Source organism: Varanus komodoensis, unplaced genomic scaffold (assembly GCF_004798865.1).
Source record: "Varanus komodoensis strain SLA01 unplaced genomic scaffold, ASM479886v1 scaffold46_3, whole genome shotgun sequence".
NCBI lineage: Eukaryota > Metazoa > Chordata > Lepidosauria > Squamata > Varanidae > Varanus > Varanus komodoensis.
Genome location: NW_025336044.1, coordinates 1,971,578 through 1,998,762, shown reverse-complemented (window position 1 = coordinate 1,998,762; position 27,185 = coordinate 1,971,578). Strand labels below are relative to the sequence as shown.

Sequence of the window (27,185 nt, the reverse complement as noted above, 5' to 3'; positions counted from 1 at the left end):
CTGAATAAACAGAAAGATACACAAATGAAGATGATGCCTATTTTGTTTTCCTTTTTCCAAATCCTAACCTTAAAAGGATGAGACACTGGAACAGAAAGACCCGTGAATGGGTCAAAGGAGCAACACAAATTGAAGGGAAAACATTTTTCCCCAGCTCTTCTCATTAGGCAGGAAACCATTCTGCAGAAGAACTTTCCCTGTGGGAAAGAGGCGAGGAGGATCGGCGAAGGCAGGCGAAGTGTCGTGCAGCAGCTCATGACCCCGTGGCAACAGAATGCCGCAGCTGCCTGCAACATCCAAGGAGGAGAGGAGCACGGCTGCCCAAAGGCATTGCGAGAGACGGGCAAAGCAAGGGAGCAGCGAGCACCAGGAGCGGGTGCAGGATGGAGCGCATGCACAAGCGCATACACAGGGGGGGCGCAAGGGGGCTCCTCACGTCAGCTCAAGGCCACTTCTCAGTCAATTCAGCCCATTGTTTGGACACCGAGGTGCGCGCTGGCCTGCTCGGTTTCTACACTGAGGGTGGAAGTGCTGTAAGCCGGCACCATCTCCCCGGAGCGAGCCCGGCCACCAGACCTCTGTCCGTTGAGAGCACCATGATGACTCAATGGCACAAAGGCACCCCATGGTGCAGAGGTTCCAGGCATGTGCCCACCAGGAGCAAACCTGAGATGAAATGCTCTAATGGGGTCATCAGAAAGTCTCCTGCTACCCTGCCACAGCTCCTCAGCCCAGGAAGCAGCAAAGGATTTCAGAAATCTTGCCTCCCACCTTTTATGTGAGGCACACCTGCTCCAGCAAAGGACCGAGTGCAAAGGACCAACTGTTCTTCATGTTATAAGTGCCTGAGAGACAGGCCTTATTCAGCCTGTTATAGAAACATAGAAACTGAATGAGTCAGAAGGGGTCTCCCGGGCCATCTAGTCTGACCTCCGGCACCAGCCAGCTCCGCTCACGACATGCCCACCATGTGCACGTCCAGCCTATCCTCGAACACCCGCACCAATGGGGCCTCAACAACCTCTCGTGGAAGCCCATTCCACACCCTCGGGGTCCAGACTGTCAGGAAGTGCTTCCCGGCATCCAAATGGAGCCTTGGCTCCCTGAGTTCACTCCGTTGGAGCGCGTCCTGCCTTCCTCTGCAGGGGAGAACAGGTCTTTACCTGTTTTACTACCCAGAATGAATTGGGAAGGGGATAGGAAAAACCACCACACCTTACAGCAAAGGTGCGAAACCCCCGACCCATGGGCTTCTTCTTGCCTGTGGAGCCTCTCACCAGCCTGGTTATGCTGTTAAGCACAATTCATGAAATATGGAGCCACCCAATGCTCCTACGGTCTGGCCTGGGCAACTCAACCACTTCACCACTGACCAGGGAGGGGTGCATGAGCAAGGAGGAGAATAAGCCGTTGCCACAGGCTGGGCAGATTTGCAGAAACTCCTTCTCACCACAGCTGGCCATTTTCTGTGATGCCAGAGAGAGTGGGCTGCCAGCTTGGCAAATACACCACCAGAAAACCATGGATGGTTGCAGTGTTCTGGGTTTGCAAAACTGAGCAGGCTGTGCCAGTGCTGATACTCAGGCAAATCCACTCCCCAGGACACGACCAGCTATGAGGCCTGAACCCTGAATTTTGCACTGCTCTCTGCTCTAAAATGGAGGTACCCCAGAAGAGCAGCCCAAAAATGAAACCGCTCTGAAAGCTGGCAAAACAGGCAGGAGAGAAACAAAGCCGAAGCAGGGAGAGCCAGAATGAAACCTGGGACTGACTTTCCCAACAGAGAGCATAATATTGAGCGCTTCCTCCTTCAGACGCCCGGCCAGAAGAGAGCCGTGTGTGAGTGTTGAGGGGGAGAGAATATGGCAGCGCCAAGTATATGGATCCATTAGAGAGCTTGCTTTTCATCCCCTCCTGGTCTCTTAATCCAGTCCATCCACATATCTTCTGCCCCATCACACTCCTCCTGACCATTCTTCCGTAACCTCCCACGCCTCTCCAAGGCACCTCCATTCCCCAAGCACACAATTTTTCTTTGTAGCCTTCATGTTCTACTACAAAAAAGGGGAGGGGGTGGGGAAGAGCCCGGGCTGTTTCCACAGCCTGGCGCTTCCTAACTAAGGATAGTTATTGATGTACAACGCTGGCGTTTTAGTGTGGCAGCAGAATCAATAAACTAGGAAATACTGCTTTGTCAAGTGTTGCCCAAGTAGTCTTTCTGGGAAATTCTTTACTGCCTCTCCGGTGGCCGCAGCAGCCTTTTCCCCCTCCTTTCCCTTTTCCCCCTTAAAAGATCACTCCGGAGTCTGAACTCTTGCTCACAGGCGGTGTGCTGAGCCTCTCCTACCCTCTAGTGACAGCAACAGAAAAAGGCAAAAGGTTTGTGATTTTTCTTTTCCAATTTCTCCCATCCCCTCTTTTTATGGCATAATCTTGCTTCTGCAACACACACTCCATTATCACTCTTTGGGGTCTCATAATTTTCTTTTGGGGAAATGAAACAAGTTGGGGAGAGCATCTCAGAACTTATTGGCAAAACCTTGGGAACTGGGTGACCTGTCACACCAACTTTTATCTTAAGAGATTTTTAAAAACTAGAGTGCAGAGAAAAGACACGACGAAAAACAAACAGAACAACTAGGACAAGGGCTTTCAAAGGGCCTGAACTGTGAACGTTTGGAATCACGGGTCCCTCCCAAGGGAAGCCGAAGGACCAAGAGGAGAGAGGAGAGGCAGCAATACCGTGTGTGGAGGAGGCCGCAAGGCAATTAGGACCAAGTGGAAAACCCAAGCGGATCCAGCTGCCCCGGGAGGTGGTGGGCTCTCCCACACTGGAGATGGTCAAGATGCAACTGGGCTGCCATCTGAGAGGGATGGTTTAACTGGGAGTCCTGGATGGAGCAGGGGTTGGACCCGATGGCCTTCCTGACCCCTTGCAACTCTACTCTTCCGTGATTCCATGGACCCAAGACTGTTGCCAAAGGAAACGAGGCTGGGAGTTCCAAGCAATTGGGCGCCACCACAAGAAGGGTTGCATTTACACTCCCCTGTGACTTCTGATGGCGAGTGCATTTGCGGATGGGTGCCAATGAATTGCTCAGTATGCAAGCGGGATTAGATGGATGAAGGCAGCCCCTTCTGATATCCTGGCCAATGACCACCATAGGCCCAAAAGATCCAAACCTCAGGCCATTCAATTGCAGCCCAAAACTGGAGAACTTACCCTAGCAGAGCAATTAAACAAATTAAAGTCACATAAAGCAATGGCACCTTACACAGGAAACATCGTGCATAAGAAGTGGAGCATGGGTTACCTTTGGTATGGAGCACTTTCTTCGGTTCACCCATCTCTGTTTGCGGAGATTTAGCATGGAACATCCGAGAGAGGAAACAAAAAGAGAGGGTTGGGCCAGTTAGTGATCGAGTCCCATCTTGAGGAAGTTCTAATGCAGATCAAGTCACACGCTGTATCTGCCTCCACTGCTCTGCCACAGATGCAGCCCCCTTTCCCCTAACCTTAACAGTGGCAGGAGCTTTGCCAGGAGAACAATAAAGATCCATTTCTTGGTCTGCTTACATTTCTTTTCATGTCCCCCTGTTTCACAACCAGCCTCAAGTCCAGTACTATCACACCCATGTCATCTTCTAAGCTGTTTGGATCTTCAAGTTTTAGAATCTTCTCGACAGTCCTGAAAGCAGAAAATGAAGCGGCAATCAATGGATTGGTTTACAACCAGGCACCATTGAAGAGCAGAGTCACAGCTAAACTGGAGGATATTTGGCTGCGGACTGCTGTTGAAGTCACACGGCAGTGCCACTTTCCGTCCATCCATCCATCCTACCCCATTCCCATAGGTTCTGTGTGGTTTACAAGAGATTAAAACCAACAGTAATTAAAATTTTGACTAAAAACAAAAATATGAAATAAAACTAATCTGCACACCCACAGAGAGCTGAATGACAGAAAAGTAGATACATTTGTGAGCTTCAATGTATTGGTTGTACTTGTTTAAAATCCCTTGGTAACTTTATTCTATTTTAGTTTATTTATACTTTTCTTATTTTTGTATTTTGTTCATGTTAAGAAAATGAAAAAGAAATAAAACTAATCCAGGAACTATTCTGGAAAAGCCTGTTGAAAGAGATACATCTTAACTCCCTCTTGAAGGTAACAATCTGGGCATCTGAAAATTGGTTAACAGTGAAATTGGTGCTATTCAGACATTATATAATTCTTTATCACCCATTATTGTTAATAAAGTAACCCCAGAACCTTATAATACAAGCACCATTCACTTTAGGAGCTTAATATATACTGTAGAGCTGCCATAAATTCAGAAACAAATATTATGAAGAAAATTCTAATTTGATTTGCTTGCAATTATTCTAGGTCATCATTATAAAATGATTTGCTTCTCCGTTTCCAATTATAGAGTTAGAAATCTTGGGGAAAGAAAATATTAAATTTAGATAATTTATACTAAAGATCACTTATTGAATTTAGCAATAACAATGCTTTAAAATCAATCAGGAGTGTGCACATTGTTAGGTTTATGTATCCCTCCGTGTTGTTGATTTTTGAAAGCAAACATGGAAAAAGTTAAAAGATTCAGCAAACCAAATGAGAATGATGTAACATTGGGCGTTTTCAGCCAAGTCTCTTATCATCGATAATCAATATAGTTATTATGTATGAAAAGGGACACAAGGATTTCCATAAGCTGAAAGTATACCTGTTCAGTTCTAGTTCACCCAATGATACGACTGCAGAACCCATGAAATCCGAAGAGGTTAAATCTCGATCATACACCTGATGCACATGGAGAAGGAAAAAGTGGGTGAAGCACAAATGTGAGCATCTGAAAACAATTTCTTGTCAGATCAAAGAACAATTTGTTCTCATTCCGGTTCCCTGTTTGTGAAGGAAATGAAAGCAATCGCAGACTTCACCATACAAATGTACAAGGAGTGAAATGTCACCCTTTACAATTAATGTGAAACACAATGCTTAATTGCCCTTTTTGTTGTTGAATATTGTTTGAGAAGTTTTGCAAAGTAAGCATTGTTTTCCCCTAAAACCATGCTGACCCCAACGTATTTATCCATATATATATGGATGGGGAGAGAGCGAGAGAGCACAAGCAAGCGCTGTGTGGCTTTTGTTTGTTTTTTGGTTGGAAAAAAAAAGCTGCGAACACTTGATGGGGGAAGTGCTCAAACTAAATAAGAAAATTTGACAATTTAAAAAATGCCTGTCTGTTCACTTTGTCTGGAAAGCAAGGGCACATTCTGCCCTTAGCGCCTTCAAACAGATAGGACCTTGCCTGCCAGTAGCTCAAACCCAGAATGGACAGAAGGTAGGTTTCCAGATGTGTTGGGCTTCTGCTCCCCTAAGTCCCTGCAGGTTAACTGAAGTCCCGAACATCTGGAGGTTTATTTTTGGCCTTGGTTTACCCAATTTATAAAGGCTGTGATGCCAACAAGTGGCTCTAGCAACAGACAGTTCCATTAATGTTCTTCTCAGCTACTAGCCTGAAGGTTCTTAACTGCGGATAGAGATGACTTTCCAGAGAACACCGGCAATATAAGAGGCTGTCTTATACTATTCATCAAATATTCACTACAGTCTACATTGTTTGGGGACAGCTCTTCAGGGTTTCTGACAGGGTTTTGCTCATCTGCAGATTCCGGGGAATGAGTCAGGGATCATAGAATCATCGAATCATAGAATAGAAGAGTTGGAAGGGGCCATGAAGGCCATCGAGTCCAACCCCTGCTGTTGCAGGACACCAAGTCACACCATCCCACTCAGGTGGCTGCCCAGTTTCACCTTGAATGTCTTCAGGGTGAAAGGCAGTGTTTCCAAACCCTCCAGGATGAAAGGCAGTGTTTCCAAACCCTCCAGGCAGCTGGTCCTACTGTCATGTTGCTCTGACAGTGAGGAAGCTCTTCCTGATGTCCAGCCTGAATCTGGGTTGCTGCAACTTGATTAGTCTGTGTCCTGCACTCTGGAATCAGTGAGAAGAGATCTTGACCTTCCTCTTTGTGACAGCCTTTGAGGGACTTCTAGAGGGACATCATGTCCCTGCTCAGTCTTCTCTTCCCAAGGCTGAACATGCCCGGTTCTCTCAGCCTCTCCTCACAGGGCAGTATTTCCAAACCCTGCATTTTTGTTGCCCTCCGCTGGACCCTTTCTAATTTACCCGCATCTTTCTTAATTCTTGGTGCCCAGAACTGGACACAGTATTCCAGGTGAGGATGTCCTAGATGCAAAGAATGCACTCTATGAGTTAGAGACCAGAGTGACCATAATTGGTCCATCCCATCTTTGATCCAACAGACTGTTTTGTGGAACGCTTTTAAAGGCCTGCATGCTTCAGGTCCTTGCCAAAACCTTGCCTTCTGAGAGGAGGGACATTTGAGGGAAACGGCATCCCATGAACCTATGGGATATTGGCACATAAAAATTCTACCTATGGACAAAACAGCTCCTCTGAATAAACTATCAAAACAGTATGTTGACCTCCTTGGAGGAGTAAGAAAATGAATTTGCTGATGTTATTCATAAAAATCATGGTGGTTAAGAGGATTGTATGCTGTGCATTTGAAGGATAACCATCTCATCTCAAGAGAGAATTTCTTAGCCTTGGAAGGTTGCTGTTGAAAGCCACTTTCTTCCAAATCTACATTAACAACATGTCAAATGAGCAGAAATTAAATTCGACTTGTCAAAACTCACACCCCTTGCCTCAACTCTTCTGATGTCTTCACTCAATTAGGAACATGCAAAAATTTCCCAAATGTTTCTTGGGATACAGTGACAGCTCTGATCAACAACTTGCCTTCACTCGGAGTTTCTGATCAATCGCTTGTATCGGCAGCACAACCGTTTCATCCCAGATGGGATTCAGGTTCTTAGAGATGACCTTGCTTTTGTAAAGGGTTTTCCCATTCAGTTTAAACTTCACATATGGATCACTCGTACCTTATAATAATGAGAGATAAAATGAAATTGGTTTACCCAGAAAACATTCCACATACCATCAAGTCAATACAGTCATTCAAAACTGCCTTTATCTGGGTGCCTTTGGAGTTGCAGTTCAAAGGAAGTTGCAAACCCAAGGGTGTTGGGAAACTATGCAGGAGAAGGCCGTGTCCTGGAGGAATTGTAAACTGTGAGGAGAAGAGGGTTCAAACCCTGCCTACTCTCTGCTTACCGCAGAAATTCACAGCGTATTTTTGGAACAGTCCTGACCTACTTCACATAGTGGTCATAATGATAAAGGTGAGGGACAGAAGGGAGACGTCAACCATGGTTACTGTCCCTGGAGAGCAAACAGGCCAAAACTGAAGGCAAGAGTCCTCAAAAAAGGACAGCAAGGCATCTGCTGAGGGAGGAGCCACTGAAAACTGGGTAGCTGCCTTTTGGCCAACCCATTTTCCACAGTCCTTTGTGGGATCCACGTTTGGGGCTGAGATCCTATACACAGCTCAGTGAGGGTGTACAGATGCATACAGGATGCCCGTGAAAATAAGCAGGCAAATACTATTGCCAAGAAAAGGCAAGGGTGGAAACTTGTATCGTCAACAAGAAAACCTTTCCCACATCTGCCCTCCCCATCCTTCCCTCCCTCTGTGGCTCAGCCACAGAAAGTGACCAGCCCACTCAGAATGTGATCTCCACTTATCAAGCATGCAGCCAGGAAGAAGAAAAAGTAGCAGAAGGAAGAATCTGAATGGTGCGTGTTGCATAGAAGGTCAGAGTTGCCCAGATAAACACAGAGTACAAAGTATTTCTAATTAGCCGTGTGTGTGTGTGTGTGTGTGTGTGTGTACCTACGCGTGTAGGGTGCTCAGAAATTTTATTTATTTATTTATTTATTTATTTACAAATTTCTATGCCGCCCCATTCGCCGAAGCCTCGGGGCGGCTTACAAAACATCAGTTAAAATATAAAACACATTAACATGAAATGAAATGAAATGAAATGAAATGAAATGAAATGAAATGAAATGAATGGGGCTCCTTTTGTTAATCTTTCTTGAATATTCCAATCACTTCTCTCCCTTCTTTTTTCAAAAAATGGGGGCGAAGGAAGACAAGAAACACAAGACAAGAGAGAGTGCCTTTATCTTCCTGATAAGCAGGGCCTCCTGGCATAATATTAAAAAATTCCCTCAACTATTAGCTCCATGAAAGAGACGATGTCAAGGCGAGAAAGAAAGTAGCCCATGGAATGAAAACTTGAATGCAACAGGGGCAGGTGGTCCAGAGGCAAGACTCATCTGCTCCTTAAATGGAACAAGAGCCAGGCAACAAAGCGCATCTTTGAAAAGAAACCTAGAGAGACCCTCGCAAAGGGAGGGGCGCAGTGCCTGCAATATTAACCCCCAGACTGCGCCCTCCCCCTCCTCAACACGGCGACTCCCGAGGGGAATGTTCCCGGCTCCTCGCATCAGCGTTGACGTTCCGTGGCTGTGGGAACAACCTCCCTACCCTCCCTGCAAAACCGTGCCGTCCTTGCAAAGCAAGCTTTAGAAATGCCACACACACACACAACTAGCGTGTGCAAGTGTGTGTGTGGGGGGGGGGGTTGGCTGTCTGGGGAGGAGGCCAAGTATAATGAAAGAGTCTTTTAATTAAATGAGATTGCCTCCCTGGGATCAAGGCTTCATGCTTGTCATTTTACTCTCAAAATAAACATCTCCAAAGCAGCCTCGGTGGTGTCACTTACGGGCGCAAGGCATCCTGGGTAATCCCTAAGTATCCTAACAGCTACATAATGTTCAAACTGTTTCATGGGTGAGCGGCGGCACTCACGTGAAAGAAAATATTAATGTCTGGAATTAATAGGGAAAGGGGGGCGCTGGTTGACAAAGCCAAAGCGAGGGGAAGACGTGTCAAGTTAGTGGAATGTTAATTGTGAAGGGGAAATAATTGAGAGGCGGGGAGAGGAAAGCCGCGAAGGCGGAAATTCAGCCGGGGAGGCCGGCGGGCGCTTCGCTTGCGCACACCCGCCCCCAACCCGAAGGAGAAGAAAAGGAAAAATCCCACCCTGTCTTGCTGTCAAGAAAGTAATGTCTCAACTAGGCAGGCGGAGCGGGGCGGGGGGAGAGCCTCAGAGGGAAGCAGGAAGGCAAACCGTCTGCTTAAGGATGCCGGTCCAGGTAGGGCCAAGTGATGCAGGCCGGTGCCAGCCAACAGATGGGGCTTAACCTCCGTTTCAGCAGCTTCACAAATAACGGCTCCATGAGGCGTTTTCCTGACTTGGGTGCTGAGATCCTATCCAGGTGTCAAACCACTTCTGCTGCTCGAGAAGCCGTAGGACCGTCCCTCCCAGCTTTGCTGAGCTATTTTCTCTATCCTATGTGCCTTCTGCATTGCCAAGATCTCTGGCTAGGCAAGCACAGAAGGAGAAACTCGGAATTGCAGGGTAGTCCTGTAAATGAGTTCTTGCACACATCAAGCGATGTTTCTCGCGTCCAGATGGAAGGACATTGCAAACGATGTGGGGCCTTTCCTTCCTAATGCAACGGTGTGCTTATCCTCTCCTTTGGCTTCCTCTTGCAGAATCCATGAAAATAATGGTCCACACGCTTTAACTGTGGTCCACACAATTAAAGCAGCAACTCCTTAAATTACCTTCACGCACAAATTGGCATCTATGTGAGGGGAAGGGTGAAATGGAGCATGAAATCTAAACCCTAATTGTTCAAGGGAAAACATGGAAGAACCATGCGGCTCAGAAGAACGTGAGAGTGCCCCCCCTGGATTGGAACAAAGGCCTACGTTGTCCACCATTCTGTTCCCATGGTGCCAAGCAAATACTCTTCGAGAAGACTACAAGGAGCATTCGAGTGCAACAGCCCTCGTGCTCCCCAGAAACTAGTGCCGATATTGACCAGTTTTCCATGCACACCACAGATGATTCTGGCTGATTTATGCCATGGTTGGGTTGCAGCAGGTGCTGGCAGCCATTTTAAATCACCAGCCCCAGCATGGCTGGCCATAGTTTGCTCTGTCATCCAAACCCAGGCTGCATGGCTTGGAGGGGGAGCCATCGCCAATAACCAGTGGACTGTTCAGAGGCCACTAGAGAACTGCCTTCTGTTCAAAACCCATTCTGCCCCGGTCTGAATGACGTGCCCAGCCGTGGCACACTTCATCCTGGAGGCTGAATATTCAAAATGGCTGCTGGGAGGGAGAAGGGTGGCCGTCTTGGGCAGTCGTTCTCTGCTGGTTTCCTCCCAGACAATCCTTTGGAATCAGAAAGTGAAACAGTTTTCAGTGGGATTGTCAAGGATGGGCTAGGTCAAGATGGAGGTTGGGGCAGACACATTGCTGAGCCAGGCCGTTCCCGGGAAGGATCAGGCTGTACAGCCAATGGGGGGGGGCTCTTGGAGGATGAATTCTCAGACGCAGGGCGAGCCCCCTCACTTGCTCTTGATGCAAGATGTCCACAGAGGCAAGAGGCCCTACTGAATGAGAAGCCCATGCTTGCTTACAGGCAGCCCGTCCCAAGGGGGAGGGGGCCAGCCATGTTCCTAGAAGGGTTCTTGCAGGTAAACATGATATTGGGTTCAAGAAATCACTCTGTGCAGGCACAGAGATCTGTTCTGTGTGGTTTGCACTTGGAAGTGATAAAGACAGTTTGCAAGGAAAAGGTCTGCGGCTGGTGATTCTCGAAGGAGGAACCGTGGCTTGTGGCAATGGCCACTGGTCCAAAAATGCAAGCAATTTGCCCTGCTAGAGGAAAAGCCAAGAGCAACTGGGCTACAACTAGCCTCCCTCAAACTGAAAGGAAAATTAAGACATCCTGGGGCACCAACCATCAAAGACTGAGAACTCCATAGGAGAAGAAAAAGGCATTGAAGCATCCTGAAAAACTGGCAGTCCCCAACAGAAGGAAAACACTCTCCAATTGAGGAAGTGCTGAAAATCTCAAACCGCTTCCAGATACTAGAGGGAGAGATGTGAGAACAGCCGGCTATGGAGGAACTTCTAATTACACTGAGAAATTCCATAAAAGAGACTGAAGAAAAACTGAACACAGGAGACTCTACCCAGACAGAGGACAACAAAATCGGAGAGACGTGACCCAAGCTTGCAGCAATAATGAACCGAGCATATGAAATGCTTCCCAAGCTTGCGACAACAAAAAGGAAAGCACTAGGTATGAGAAGCTCCCTACCGGGAGGGATGGAAAAATACGTATACCGAGTCAACCTGTGGAAACATCAGGTCTGCTGCCTCCCTGGAGCCAAGATCAAAGATATAACCAGCAGATGGATACATCTCCTACAACCCGCTGATGAGCGCCCCTTCCTTCTCATCCATGTGGGGATGAATGACACAGCCAAGAGGAATATTGAGGAAATAACTGAAGACTTCAACACTCTACGGAGGAAAATAAGAACACTGGGGCCCAGATGGCCTTCTCCCAATCCTACCAGTTTGGGAAAGAGGAAATGACAGGGAAAGAAAACTATTCCCAGTGAATGACAGGGGTGCCAGACAGAGAAAGTTGGTTCCTGGGACTGCAAGCTGAGCTTCCTAGGTGAAAGACTACTGGGGAACGTGGGTTGCCTCTCTTGAAGTATGGAAAGATGCCCTAGGCTACAACAGGAAGAATTTCATTAGGAGGGCCTTAAACTAAATCACACAGGGGAGGGATGTGCATCAGGACACACCATCAACTGCCGATGAGTTATATTGCCACAGCGGGGGGGACCTCAAACAGGCACTAGTAAGTCTCCCAAAAAACACAGGAATAAAACCAGGTTCCCACCCAAGTGAACGGCGATGTTTCCACAGCAATGCCAGAGTATGGGAAGCAGGCAACACAAACTCAAGCTCCAAGTGCACAAGGGCAACTATGGCCTCACAGCGATAACTGAAACTTCGCAGGATGACTCCCAGGACTGGAACTAAAAGATCCATGGGTGCAACATCTCCAAGAAAAACTGAAGGGATAACAAGGGTGGTTGAGTTGCACTAAGCATTAAAATCACTGATATCCACAATGTATTGCAGAGGTAGGAGCTGAGCAGTCACATCGAGCACATCTGGGCCAAGTTAAGGGGAGCAAAAAACTGTCCTCCCAATCAAAAACATAGAAACTGGGTGAGTCAGAAGGGGTCTCCCGGGCCATCTAGTCTGACCCCTGGCTCCAGCCAGCTCTGCTCACGACATGCCCACCATGAGGACAAGGACATTATCTTCAAAAAATAAATTGCCAGTGTTGGAAGGAAGCATGATGTGGTCCTCACAGAGGACGTCAACTTCCCCGATATTTGCTGGGAGACAAATGCCGCCAAGCATGGCCCCTCCGGAGATCCCTGGCATGTGTCGCTGATAACGTCCTCCACCAGAAGGTGCGGGAAAGGGCAAGAGGGACAGCTGAGTTCAACCTAATGCTTAGCAGCTGGGAAGACCAGTAGCCAGAGGTTACCTGGGGAAAGCGACCTTGTCATTCTTGAATTCTCAGTTGTGAAGATGGCAACTGTAACCAAACATATACCCTAGATTTCAAGAGGGCCAACTTTAAGAGTTTCAGATCAATGATAAGTAAGATACCCTGGCAACTCACTCTAAAGGGAAAAGGAGCCCAAGAGGGATAAGACATCTTTTTAAAAGATCACAAAGTACAACAACAATTAATTCCAGTCAAAAAAATGCACAAGACAATGGAGGAAGTCTTCATGGCTCCACAAAAAGGTGAGGGACAACTTGAAAGCAAGGAGGAGGAAGAGGAGGCGGCGGCAGCCGGTGGAGACAAAGGAGAAAGAGAAGGGGACAGAGATGGGGACAGAAACGGAGACGGAAACAAAGGGAGGGCAGGCCATGACAGAAGAGTATAAACAGACAGCAAAGGCTTGCAGGGATGGAGTCAGGAAAACTAAATCAGGTTATGAACTGAGGTTAGTGAGGCTTGCTAAAAACAACAAAGAAGACTTCTCCAGTTACATCCGAAACAAAAAACAATGAAAGAGGAGGGACAACTCAATGTGGATGGTAAAAAGACAACAAGTGACAAGGAAAAGATAGAAGTGCTTAACTTCTACTCCAGCTCAGTCTTCTCTCACAAGAGAAAATATGTCCTATGTACAGAGGAGGAAGTACAAGATGAAAGGGCTGGATGGCAGCCTAAGATCAACACAAAATGGTCAAGGAACACCTTGATGAGCTTCATGCGTACAAATCTCCAGGACCTGAGCTCCATCCTAGAGTGATAAAGGAACTGGCAGAACTCTCTGACCACTACCTATAATCTTTGAGGAAACTTGAAAAACAGGGGAAGTGCTGAATGACTGGAGAAAAGCTGATGTTGCCCCCATCTACAAGAAAGGGGGAAAAGATGAACTGGGGACCTATAGAGCAGTCAGTCTAACATCAACCCTGGGAACCCACTGGAACAAATTATTAAAAAGTCAGTCTGCAAGCACCTTGAAGAAAATGATGAGCAGAGGCCCACACAGATCTCTTAATAAGTCACGCTGAACTACTAAATCTCGCCTTTTTTTTAATTGGGTAACCACCGAAATGGACAGTGGAACCACTTTCCTTGGCATAGCATTTGACAGAGTGTCCCATGACATCTAGATTCGCAAACTAGCAAACAGTGGGCTCGACAGAAATAGGATTAGGTGGATCCACAACTGTCTACAAAATCAGTCAGAGAGAGTGCTCAACGGCACCCTCTCAGACTGGATGGAGGCAACAGGTGGGGTGCCACAGGGCTCAGTCCTGGGACCAGTGCTCTTCAGCATCCTTATTAATGATCTAAATGAGGAAGTCCATGGAACAATAATTAAATTTGCAGACACTGGGTGTCATAGCTAATACTCTGGAAGACAGAAAGAAGATCCAGGGTGATCTAGATCTGGAATGCTGGCTAAAAGCAACAGAAGGAAATTCAACAAGAACAAATGCCAAGTTCTCCACCTGGGGGAAAAACCCCAAATGCATCAATGCAAGATGGGGATACTTGGCTGAACAGCACTGAAAAAGAAAAAGACCTTGGAATTGTTGTAGACAACAAGCTAAGTATGAGCCAGCACTGTGACACAGCCACAAAATGGGCAAACACTATTTTGGGATGCATAACTAGAAGCATCACTTCCAGAACAAGAGAGGTGCTAGTTCCACTTTACTCCAGACTAGTCAGATGTCACCTGGAATACTGTGTTCAGTTCTGGACAGCCAGGTTTTAAAAAGATGCAGAAAAGCTAGAAAGGGTTCAGAGGAGGGCAGCGAAGATGATCCAGGGTTTGGAAACACTGCCCTATGGGGAGAGGCTGAGAGAGTTAGGCATGTTCAACCTTGAGAAGAGGAGACTACAAGGGGATGTGGTAGCTCTCTACAAGATCCTAAAGGACTGTCACAAAAAGGAAGGAAAAGACCTCTTCTCACTCCTCCCTGCATGTAGGACATGGAACAATGAACTAAAACTACAGCACAGCAGATTCAGGCTGGACATCAGGAAAAGGTCCCTCACTGTCTGAGCAACATGACAGTGGAACCCGCTGCCTGGAGAGGTGGTGGCTCTCCCACCCTGGAGACATTCAGGGCGAAGCTGGGCAGCTACCAGAGTGGGAAGGTGCAATTTTGTGTCCTGCAACAGCAGAGGGTTGACCCGATGGCCTCCTTGGCCCCTCCCAACCTCACCATTCTATGAATCTGTGGAGTGCACCACAAGCTACTGTGGCTTTAGGAAGCCACGCTGGGCTATGGTGATCACGCAAACCGTGATCTGTGGCCTCTGATACTGGAGTTAATTCCACACCCATCATGACTAGCATCCGGTTACTGACTTCTATGCCCTGAACTTGCCTCATCCCCTTTTAATCCTCCCCATGCTGGCAGGCAACGCTGCTTCTGGTGCCAGCATCCCTCAGGGCTGAACTATGCACTACATGAAGAACCACTTCATTTTGGCTGTCCTGAACCCCTTACCGTTTAGCTCCTTTGCTCAATTTCAGGTTCTAGTATTGCAGGAATACCCATTTTTCAGCATCATGCATAACCATGTTGTCTCCTCCCTCTACCCCACATGAACAAAATCCCCCCTTAAAACTGATTTCAATTATAATTCTAACCAAACATTTGCTCACCAGAAATTAAAAGTGGGTGCACACACCTCATAACTGGAATGTTAAAAATGAACAGCTCTTTAAGCTCTTTAAGAACAGCTCTTTAAGAAGTCTTAAATGTTCAGTTTGTCAATAAGATTGATAATTGCATTTTTTGTCCTCAGCACTTGCCTCGGTTCCACAGATCCCATTCCTAAAAACAATTGTTCGGGCACAGATCTGTTTAGATTGCACACATTTTTCTGTACACACTTGCAAACATGCATTTTTTTCAATAAATGAAATCTTATGTATGTACCTTCCCCACAAACACACGCACATTTTCTGCCAGATTTTTCATCTCAAACTTCAAAAATGTGCAGATTCTGACAACAAATTACTTAAATTTCAGACAGTATAAATTGCGAAAGTGTGCAGTGAAATGTGAACAGAACAAATTTCTCACCCATTGCTAATTATTGTACACCCTTTGTACACTGCAGCTGGTATTCCTGCATTCTTGGGTCTGAAGCAGGGAGAATACCATCTCCCACACTATTTAGATGCAATTTAGCTTCTAAGGAATGTCCAATGTACTCTTAATAGCTACTGCTGCCCTCTAGCAGTTAAAATGGGAACTGCCAAAGCAGTTCCACTTCCTGCTGGCTCTGAACTTTTCCAGAGTTTACAATTGTGCTTCAAGTTGCGTTTTCCCTCGCTTGACAAACACATACATTCTTTCTCAAATACGTGCAGACACACATATATACAAGTACAAACACACTGAATTCACAAGGATCGTATGTGAATGCAATAACAATCAAAGCACGCTAGGTTCCGTTTCCTTTTAGAAGCATATTTGCATATTATATAATGGGAAATTAGCACAGAGTCAGATAATTTCAGGTGCTACTGTGTGTCCTTGGGAAATTGTGCATTGCTGAAGGTCCATTGCACTAAAAGAAGGGAAGGAAAAACACTGACATTTTCAAGAATACATTAATGGGGATGGATGGAGGGGATACAGCAGTTTACACAGTCAATTATCCTCAGAAGAAAGGTTAGCAATCACCAGGTAGTACACACTGGCTCTTTCCACCAGGTTGCAGCTTCAGGCTTTTACATCTGACACGTCTTTTCCTAGACCTGAACACTGAAAAAACCGGAAAGGTGCAACTAAATGTTGGAGATTACAAAAGGCTTCCTCAAGCACTGAGAATCTGGCTTAGGTGAATACCTGCAGCAAGGTGTGAGTAGAACTCCGGCTACTCAAACAAGTGAGCCAAGCTTGATGCTATGGAGGGAATGACGCAGAGGCTGCTGGGAAGCTCCTTACAGGCGCCAACACCCGGTTAACAGCTTGTCGTACTAGGTTTTTTTGCAGCTGCCTGCAAGTTCCACAAAGATATTGTATGTAATGTTTTAACATTTTAATTAAGAATTGTAACAGGTAATTTTAAACAATTTAATATCATTTGTTTATTGTTATTTTGTCTTTCAAGAGTTGGAATGTTTTAACCTATGGTGTTATTTGCAAATTGTTTATTAAGATCTAGCTGGCCACTGACCATGATAAATTGTTGTTGTTGTACTGAGGAAAGCAAAACGCAGACACAAAAATCTCGGATCACTGGGTAATCCAAGAGCAATTTTGGACTAGCCAAAATTGCTGCAAACACATGTTTGCCAATGTGTGCCAAAGTACACATCACCCGGAATGGAGATCATAAAACTCTCAGTCTCGGCTTTTTATTTACTCCAAAGGAAGCACTTGGGCCCAATCCAGACCGTGACCACTTAGCATAGTGAGGGGAGATTTAATCTATTCATCCTGTAATCCCACCCAGGAGGCATCCAGCATTTTATTTTATTGTTAACCATCCATTTCTGAAGGCCTTTCTCCTTTTGCTAAAATTTATTCACAGGGGAAGTTGCAGGAAAGAAGCAACCAACGGAGGAAGGGTTAAGCCTCACCTCCTTGCATATGAAGGCCCCAAACTGAACTGGGAGCTCACCCACCTTCCTTGGAGTAAGTAAAAAATATGAAAGGCAGATGCATGATCCATATTTAACTGAAATATAGTTTGACACAGGAAGAAAAACATTTTATTTAAACATCATTTTAATTGTTAAAATATATGATCTGGCCAGGGCAACTTCCTCTTCCTTTCTTTCCTCCTCCTATATTCTTCATTTACTTATTTTATACTGTTAATTTTAATTTTATATTATTGTATCTCAGTGTATTTTTTGTATTTCTGTATTTATTGGTAATTTATTATGTTCTATTGTATTTTAATGTATCTTATTGTGTTGTAAGCCGCCCCGAGGCTTCGGCAAGGGGCGGCATAGAAATGTTAATAATAATAATAATAATAATAATAATAATAATAATAATAAAAGAAAAAGGATGTCTTGAAAAACATATTGCTAGAGGAGAGCTTTGTGAATACTCTGGAACAACAGAAAAATGAACAAGGGGTCCTAGATCAAATCAAGCCAGAACTTGCCCTGGAAGGAAAATGGACAAAACTGAGGTTGTCCTACTTTGGGCCCATCATGAGAAGACAAGACTCCCTGGAGAAGAAACCCTGCTAGGGAGAGCTGAAGGTGGACAAGGAAGTGGAGCACCCACTACAAGATGGATCAGCCCCATCAAGAAGCCACAGCCCTGAGTTTACAGAGCTGAATAGGATGTCAGGGCACCCCTTGAAGGACATCTTTCCCAAGGTCACCATAAGTCAGAGACATATTTGACAGAGCATATTTATTTATTTATGTATTTATTTCCTGATTTATATCCTGCCTTTTTCCTACAAAGGGCTCAAGGCAGCTTACATCATGCTCCTCCTCCATCTTATCCCCACCACAACAACCCTGTGAGGTAGGTTGGGCTGAGAGTCTGGGACTGGCCCAAAGTCTCCCAGTTGGCTCCATGGCTGAGCGGGGACTCGAACCCAGATCGAGCATCTCTAGAGAGGCACTTGCAAGCACAACAGAGCTCAGGAAGCCCTCTCAGGGCACCTGCGGATCCTTTGCACCCCTCCCTCCACATCAGAAGTGGCAAGGAAGCAACGTAGAGGGCATAGAGCATAGAGAAGGACAAGGAAGTGAGAAGAGCATTAACCCCCCCCCCCTCCAGACGCTAGGCTCCTTTCTAGGCTGAGGTTGGCATCCCAGCTGCCGGAGAAGAGGTGGGAACCGTATCCTTTCCATCCTCTTCCTTCACAGAAGGAGAAAGCAGAATGCCTGCTTCTCTCCCACTCCGCTCTCCAGGTCTGTGCTTTGTGTCTCCCTCTCCCCAGATCTGCGCACAGCACCATGGATGGGCACGTCCCTCATGGAACCTATTTTATGATGCTACCTGCAGCGCTCTCTCAAAATTCTGGATGCGCCCCTGGGCCCAGAAGCATTGGGAACCCTGGCTCAGCAGAGAGCGACTTCTGGCCTAGTCTCAAATTTGCATCATTATCTGCATAGATGTCACAGATTAAGCCAAAATATACTGCGTGAGTTGGTCCTTAGGATAAATTCTTTCTAATTGTCAGCTGGGTAATCATTGCACACCTGAAAATATTTAGCCTGCAGTGACCAAGATATTAAAAAGAAAGAGCTTCTGCAGTAATTTCATTCTCCTTGGGCACCGGTCCCCCTGACTCCCTCGTGATTCCTCTAAGAACTTAAGGGATTTCTCCAACACTTGGTCAAGTTCTTCCAAACTGGACTCAGAATAGAAGCTTGTAAATCAGGTCTCCTAAATGAAGAAGAGAACCATGCAGTCCATCCCTAGAGTATGGAATGGGCTTCCACAGGAGGTGGCTGAGGCCCCATCGGTGAGGGTGTTCAAGGATAGGCTGGACATGCACATGGTGGGCATGTCATGAGAGGAGCCGGGGGTCAGACTAGATGGCCCGGGAGACCCCTTCTGACTCACTCTGCTTCTATGTTTCTATATCTCAGGTTAGCATCCAGACTGTGGAAAAATTGCTGGGTTTTATGGTTCAGATGAGCACCATGACAGAGGAAAGATTTCGGAAGGCTGAGCAAGGATTGTGTCAGCCAGCAATTGCAGGTGCATTGGCAGATGGAGAGCAGAGGCCTTGCAGTGGTCACCAAGCCTGGATGATGTGCTCCAGCCTGCACTGAAGGAGCAAACGCTGAAGGGTGGGGTTTGGGTTTGCCTCTGCCTGTTGACCCCGCAGCTTCTGCAGCCTAATGTAGTGATGGTGCGGATGAAGGGAGCAGGGATTTTCCTGAGCCCTGAAAAGTAGCCAGAGCTCTTTCGATTCCACTCTCCCTCCCAGCACGTCTGTAGTTTCCATGTTCATCCACAAGTGAGCCCGGGACATGAGCACATGAGTCATGTTTATGACAGCAAGAAAGACACATTCCCATTAAAAGCACAGCCCTGGGAAAGAAGGGGCTACCCTTCCCGCCAAGACCACTCCATCTCCCATGAGAGTCATGTGCGCACACGTACAGCGGTTCTTCACCAGTCTGTCCAATGTGTGGCTTCAAGCTCGAGAGAGGTTTTGCTGCCACTCTATGTGACTCTGGTGCGCCTGCAACTGGAGCCTTGTGCTCAGTTTTGGACCCTCATTGTGGGAAGGATATAGCCAGGTTGGAGTCAGTGCAGCGTAGGGCCACAAGGCTGGTGGCCGGTTTGCAGGGGATGCCGTATGAGGCGAGACTGAGGGAACTGGGTCTCTTCAGCCTGGAGAAGAGGAGACTCAGAGGGGATCTGTTGGCAACATACAGGCATGTGAGGGGGTGTCACGCGGAGGTGGGTAGAGGCCTGTTCTCCCCTGCAGAGGAAGCAGGACAAACTCCAACAGGGCAAAGCTCAGGGAGCCAAGGTTCAATTTGGATGCCAGGAAGCACTTCCTGACAGTTAGGACCCCGAGGGTGTGGAATGGGCTTCCACGAGAGGTCGTTGAGGCCCCTTCGGTGTGGGTGTTCAAGGATAGGCTGGACATACACATGGTGGGCATGTCGTGAGCGGAGCCGGCTGGTGCCAGAGGTCAGACTAGATGGCCCGGGAGACCCCTTCTGACTCACTCTGTTTCTGTGTTTCTATGTTTCTAAAAAGGTGTTCCAATGTCAGTGCACACAAATATCCTTCTAATACCCTGCAGTGCTATGAAACAACCACAAGAGGACAGCACTCAAACAGCATTTTTCTCTAGCATTCAACAACTGATACAATGATACCAGTAAATTTATATTGCAAATGCTTTTTTTTAAAAAAGCCTTTTCAAAATCATTATACAATAAAGTCAGAACCTAATTAAAACATGCACAAAGAGAATGCAAGTCATAACATGTTTTTTCCAGGTTCTGGTTCTGGCTCTCCAAGTTTGACCAGAATTTGTGCAAAACCCAACGCAACATGGGCATTTAAAAATGCTACCAGACTTTGCCGGGATTGCAACTGGCCTACAGTTCTACGGAAAAGAAGAGTGCCAAATTGTGAAAATATGCTTTTATGGAGGGAGGTGAGGAACTGCAGGCCCACGGCCAAATGCAACCCTCACGGGCATCTACTTTGCTTCTCAAATCGCTGATTCCTCAGTGCACCCATGGCTTCTCCACAGTTTTTTCCCCATCCTAAAAAGCTGAAATGAAGCTTAGGTCCTGGAAGGAAGAGTTTTAAGCTACTTTTTGGGGACATTTATACCCCACCTTTTCCCTCTTGCAAGGAACCCAGGGCTGTTTACATGACCCTCCTCCTCTCCACTTGATCCTCACAACAACCCTGTGAGGTAGCTTAGGGTGAGAGTCTGTGACTGGTGCAAAATCAGCCAAGGAGCCTCAGGGCCAAATGGAGATCAGAACTGGGACCTTCCAAGTCCCAGGCCACCGGGCAAACCACTACACCTCACCGGTCCTCCAGCATCCCACTCTTTGGAAGGAGAAGGTTGTCCCCACCCTTCTTGCTTTTGGTCCTGCCCACACCTGTGACTCCAGCCCCAAGAGCTTCTCTGAAATTGAATCTGGCCCTCAGACTGAATGAGGTTCCTCACCCTGGTTTATTGGAAGGACAATCTTAAAAATTATCCGCCATTTCTATTCATGCATAGGATCAGACCTGTGACCAAGCAACCAGGGAATGGGGCCCAGCATCGCAAGAATTCTGCAACTCATGACAGTGCTTTGAGTGTGATAAAGCCAGTTTTGCAAACACAATATGGCCATTCCTTGAAACAAACAGTTCTTCAGACCAGGAGAGACAGCAATGTGGCAAGTCGCGACCTAGTCCATATTAGAACAAAAGCAAATTCCCAGAACTCATTCGTTCGTATCATTGTAGCATTTTTAGTAGCAGTATTGCCATTATCCAGCACACACCAGCCCAAGGAATTTAGCATTCCAGCATTCAGACCAGCTCTAGAACTTCCTGAACAACTTCTGAAATGAAATACCAAGGGCCGTGTGGGCGGGGAGATGTGACTCTCCTTTGACATTCTCACGAAAAGATATTTGCCCAGTCAAAAGTTTATACATTTTCATTAATTTGACTCCTCTGTAGCTCTGTTACAGAAAGCTCTTTCAGAACAGGATTTGTCTCGGCTTGCAGGAGTTTTTAGTTCAAGCCCAGGTGCCTCATGCGTTGAAAAAACATTTACTGAAAAAGGAGGAAATATTTTTAGGGGAAAGGGGATTCTAGATAGGGATGGAAAGATCTAACTTCCACCAGTTCTTTTGCTACTATCCCAGAAAGCGACATGAATATTCTGCATATTTATGCAAGCATCCCTGAATGCAAAACTCTGCACTGGAAATAGACTCTGGGGTTTTGAAAACCTTTTGCTATTTAAGCCCAACTGAGGCAGGATTTGACCTATAGTCCTGTTGGTTCAACCAGAGCACCTTTCAGATGCTGTGCAACACTTTTTAAACACCACTTTTTTAAACAGGAACAGACTGACTCACCACAACGATCTCTGATGACCAAGTTTCTGCCTTCTTTCAGATGTATCATTAACAGATATGCAAATTGAGCTGGCAATTTACTCAAACAATCACTTCCTTCCTCAGATGCCTGGTATAAAAGCAAAATGAAATTGCATCAGTTTCACTTCTTCCAAAAAGCAGACAAATTCTATCACAGTTCTAGGAATTGACCACAATGAAGCAAAAACCGCGCTTGGGCTCATCTCCGCCCTGCATGGATACCACGAGCGTAGCCACAGTGGAGAGGCGATTGCATTCCTTGGCCCCCCTGTACCCCTCCATTTTCACCCTCCATTTCCTTGCCCCTTTTCCCAACATGCCCAAGACTATGCTTGAACTGGGCGTCCAGTCCTGGCTTAAAGGCAAGCTACCATTTAAAATGGTAAGGAGCAAATCAAGGCATGTGAGGGAAGAGATGACTGCAGACAACTGGAAGCACTTTGTGATGGGCAAAGGAAAGGTTGGCAGCAAAAGGTGAGCTGGGCCGTTATCTCAGGCAAGTCCCATGGGAGACTTGCATTCATGGGAGATGACATGAATGCCAGGGCAGAAGAAACATTTTCAGGGCAAGCAGAATGAGGGCACAATCGTGCTCAAATGAAGAAAAATCCTCCAAGTCCCAGGAATTCCCAGTTCCTTACAGGCTAAAGAAATACTGTGAGTTTCAGGATTTCTTCCGGCCTAAACATGCGCAGGATCGTGCAAACATTTTCAGACAAGACGTCCTGCTCATGTTTGCATTTGGGGCTGTGAATAAGACATTCATGCATGATTTGCAAACATAAACAAAATCCTCATTTCACCCTTGTCGAGCAATGCAAGGATCCCCACGCAGAGACTAAGAATTCTCCCCACACGGAGAATCCGCAAGCCCCACACTGTGCTTTTTCACATGCAGCAGCAGTTATTCCATTGAGGGGGTTCCAGAAATACGTTCCTGTACCCCAGTCCTGGCAAAACAAGCCCAGGCTCAGCCTCTGGGATCCCAGACACTTTTCATGCATTTGTGGATCACTTACAGGCTGCTCGTCAAAGAGCTGCGATGAACACGACGAGTCGAGGTTGGAACCGCTGCTGGAACGCTGTTGAGACCAAGGAGACTTCCGTGAACAAGGCTGCACTGATGTGGCGTTTTTTGCGGCTGCTCAACGCTTGACCGGCTTCCACGCACGCAATGCCGAAGACGGCTGAGGAGAGGCGAAACTGCTCGTCCCGGGCCACGTCGCTGGGTGGCATGGTGATCCACGTGGACAGAGAGTGGGCAGTCAAGAGGGCCCATACTGAGCACAGGCGCGTCAGGGGAAGTGGGCTATAGGGCAGAAGGGCCCGATACACACAGTCTGAGGAGCCTAGACTGTTGCCTTATGTGCAGACAGGCCATTGGCTCATCAAGCCCATCCAGCCAGTATAAACGGCAAGCAACAACTTGCAGGGAGTCTGGTAGCGTCTTTCCTAAGGGACCCAAGCCTGGAAATGGCACAGATTAAACTCAGGGCAGTCAGCATGCAAAGCTGGTGCCTTGCTGCTGAGCTACTCCATAAGAATGGGCTCCGAAAGGAGCTCTTTGCATCCCTACCAGGAGATGCTGTGGACCTGCATGCCCCTTGTCAATGAGACACAGCCCTCTCCTCCCATGCTTTGGCAGAGCAAAAATTCAGGAGCAAGCCACTGGGCAACGGAGACTATGCATCCTGCCACAAACGGGACCACCGAGCAGTTCAACGCCTGAACTGGGCTGCTGAGGCAGCACCTTTGAAAGCCCCCAAGCCACCCGCTCACAGAAAGGGGGCATAAAACTTGAGCACAGCCACTTAAGGCAGTGGGACCCGACCTCTTTGGGCTGGCAGGAACATTGGGAACTTCCAGGGAGTGCCGTGGGATCTCTCACAAATGGCGCCATGGGGGCCTAGCCATGCATAAAATGGCACCCATGGTGAGTACAGCCAATCACGGGACTCTTGTGGGCCATGGGGGGGGCATAAAAGCGCAATAAATAAATAAAGCCACTCTTTTGAACCCAAGCACAGGTGGGCAACTTAACTTGGACCACGACACCTTAGTTAGTATTTGCTTGATTGCAAATCTATCTTTAGAAATGAAACAGAGACCAAGAGGACAGCAAGCATGGCTCCTGTCCGGCTAGGAGTCTGAGGACATCCTGGTACCTGCAGGCTGCAAGCTGGTGACCCAGGGTTAAGGACGATGAGCCCCAACTCAGGATCTCTGCCAATCCATGTGAATGAACACCAATTCCTATCATTCAGGGCAGGTGAAGCTAAAGGTATTCTGTATTCACAATGGCGGTGGATTCAGCCCAGGTGGTTGCATTAAGATCGGAAGGTCTAGCACGCATCTATTTATTTATTGCATGCATTTATACCCTGTCCTATCACTGGGACAGGGACAGTCCTTCCCAACCCAGAATTGCTCCTGGCGAGGTACCCAGGGAAAGGACCCCTCCTGCCCCATGGTCTAGACCAGCTGTTCCAAGCTGAGGCCTGCAGATGTCCTTCTGCAAATGCGTTCCACTCCCCTGACATAAAGAGGATCCTATAAATTAGTCCCAGGAGAAAAAATATTTATTTCTATGGATTTGTTGAACAAAGAAAGACACAACAGGAGGGATTCAAAAGTCCCCAGCAGCGGACGCAACAATGCCCTTTGGCATGCCCTGCTGTTCACAGGCAGCTCATTGTTACAACTGCTGCTAACCAGATGGGCAGCTATTCTCCTAGGGGGCCAAATCTGGCCTGCTTGGGGGCCTGCCACATACCCACATGCTCTCCTCCTGCCCCATGACCTGTTGTTCAGTCACCAGTCACTCGGGGCTTTTTCAGCCTTTTAGAAAAATGTCAACATGCTTCTCTGCAGACTTCATTACGGGCCCTAAGATGGGGGTCCTCAAACTTTTTCACCAGGGGGCCAGTTGAGAGGCGACGGTGCTGGGCGCGGGCTGGAAAGGTGGTGCCGGCGGGGTGTGCGGGCTGGCAAGGGGGCAGGCACTGAGGTGGGGCGCAGGTGTGTGGGTGCACAGCAAGGGGAGGCGAGGCGAGGCGAGGGCCTACCACATGCTTTGGACTACAACTTCAATCAGCCCCAGGCAGCATGGGCTGTGGAAGTTCTAGTCCAGTTGGAGAGCATTGCCCTGTGACCAAGGGGCAGGCGCAAGCGTGGAGGTCCTTCTGAAGTGATTATTGCTTCCCTGGGATTAGAGGGAAATTGTTGGCTGGGAAGGACCCCGAGTCCTTAGTCAAGGGCCTTCAGATGTCGAAGAAACACCACGAGCACTTTGGGCTTCCTTCACATGGATGGGCAGAGATCTGCGTTTTAGGAGCTGATTTCTGAAATGCTGCAAATTAACTTTACCTAATGGCATTTCCAATTTAAAGACTCCATTACAGAAGCATGTCCCCTGGACCTAGGATGGGCTGTGTATTTCAGCATGAAGCTCCTAGGGCATGGCCCAGGAACTATGGCCCAGGAGCCGGATCTGGTCCACTGCGGCCGTTTATCTGACCCGCCTCAGAGGTCTGCCACGTGTGCGCCTGCCTCACCCCTGCACGGGAAGGTGGCGGCTTGCTCTCGAGGAGATCGTTTTGGACTCGCTTGGAGAAAACACCCTCCAAGAGAGCAAGCGGCTGCCGGGCAAGTGACAGTTCTAATTACATTTTGGTGAACATCTGAGGGAAGTTTTGTCCAACCATCTACAAGAAACAACAATGGAAGTCACCATGAACTGGAGAGCCGAAGGGTTCAAAGATGCTCAAGAGCTCTTGGAAGGGCTGTGGAGCCCTGCCGAAAAACTGATGCCCAGTTTTTTCCAGGAGGCAATGAATCATGAATGGCAAATACTGTGGAACACACCCAAGGACTCATCAGCAAAGGATTTGAGCCTTTGAAAGAATCAAGGATCATTACAGTTTTGGAAGTGGGAGCGGGATGTCCTGAAATGCTTGAATGAGGCCTTTTTTAAAATTATTTGTAACCTGCCTCATCAGTTCGGTTCTGGGGGGGGGGGGGGGGCACTGTATTGTAAGAATTATTTCAGTTGTATGTTTAACTTTATGTGTGTCTATTTTAGATCTAAGGGTTCTTTTGGTTAGATTTAAGATTGAAAGATGAATAAAAAATATTTAAAAAAGAAATACATTTAGTGTGAATTAAGCAAGTATTTGTAAGGCATAGAAGAATCTTTGCACAAATATATAAGAATCACAGTTAGACTTGCCCACAGTCCTACAAACACAATAGGAAGAAGCTTTCTAAGGGAGGGACTTGTGATCCTTCCATTGCGGGATCGCAGATCCCAAGAGCCGTACCGAGCACAGTCAGTGGTGAGGGCTAATGGGATTCCGATACCCCCTGGAAGGTCACAAGCGGCCCTCCTCCCTCTGCCAGGTCTTGCTGATATGACTTTGTGGGACCCAGTGCACATCACCTCAAGCGCATCTTCTGCGAGGTCACTGCTGAAACTGCTCCGGTGTAGCAGCTCCACCAGATCTTCACTGGACCTCTGCTTCGCTTCTGAGTCCAGGCCACCAACTGGTGCCTCTGTTCCTTTAACCCGAATCTCTACCTGCACTTTCTCCTGCTGGTTCAACTGCCCTTCCTCCCCACTCTGTTGGAAGGAAGACCTCCTGCTGTTCTGAAGGAACAAGTCCGTTGAGGTAAAGCCACTCGGGAAGTAAGCAGACACAGCTTTGGATCGCGAATAGTTGGTTTCTTCTTGGACAACCATGTCAACGTTCAACAAGTCAGGCTCGGAAGAACTAAGGCACCGGTTGTAGGGATGCCGTGGCCTCCTTTCCAAGAATTTGACAGAGCTTTTCTTGGTCCTTCGGATGTTCAGGTTGTGTAGCCAAGGCTTTGTTCTTTGTTTGAATGATCCCCAGACTGAGGACTTCTCCAGATCCATGGCTAAACTGGATTCCCAAGAGCTCTGTGGTATCTCTGGCGCTGAGCGTTTCACTGCCCCCTAAGCATTTGGAGGAACGAAACAGAGGGAGAACCTGAGTTAGCTGCAGCATTAAAGAGTTGCACAGATCTGGATCACGAATTAGAATGTCTCTGGGAGATTCCCTGAATAGATGCACATTGAAAACATATTGCATTACTAATTCCTCCCACTGTTTTCTTTTATAATGTAAAACAAAAAAAACA

At 47.2% G+C, this 27,185-nt stretch overlaps 1 protein-coding gene across 3 annotated transcripts in view; it reads right to left on the bottom strand.

Annotated features, from left to right (window-relative positions):
- Positions 1-27,185, bottom strand: part of MCTP2 (multiple C2 and transmembrane domain containing 2) — a 124,550-nt gene that overhangs the window by 76,433 nt on the left and 20,932 nt on the right. For 2 of the 3 annotated variants that reach the window (XM_044445060.1, XM_044445061.1), the window contains exons 2-8: positions 26,464-27,000; positions 23,045-23,107; positions 22,005-22,113; positions 6,843-6,985; positions 4,734-4,810; positions 3,578-3,689; positions 3,315-3,350 (exon numbers count right to left, since the gene is read on the bottom strand). In XM_044445060.1, the coding sequence (XP_044300995.1) occupies positions 3,315-3,350; positions 3,578-3,689; positions 4,734-4,810; positions 6,843-6,985; positions 22,005-22,113; positions 23,045-23,107; positions 26,464-27,000 (1,077 nt within the window). Of the gene's footprint in view, positions 1-3,314; positions 3,351-3,577; positions 3,690-4,733; positions 4,811-6,842; positions 6,986-22,004; positions 22,114-23,044; positions 23,108-26,344; positions 27,001-27,185 lie in introns of those variants that run through there. The other variant, XM_044445062.1, reaches the window with a different exon arrangement.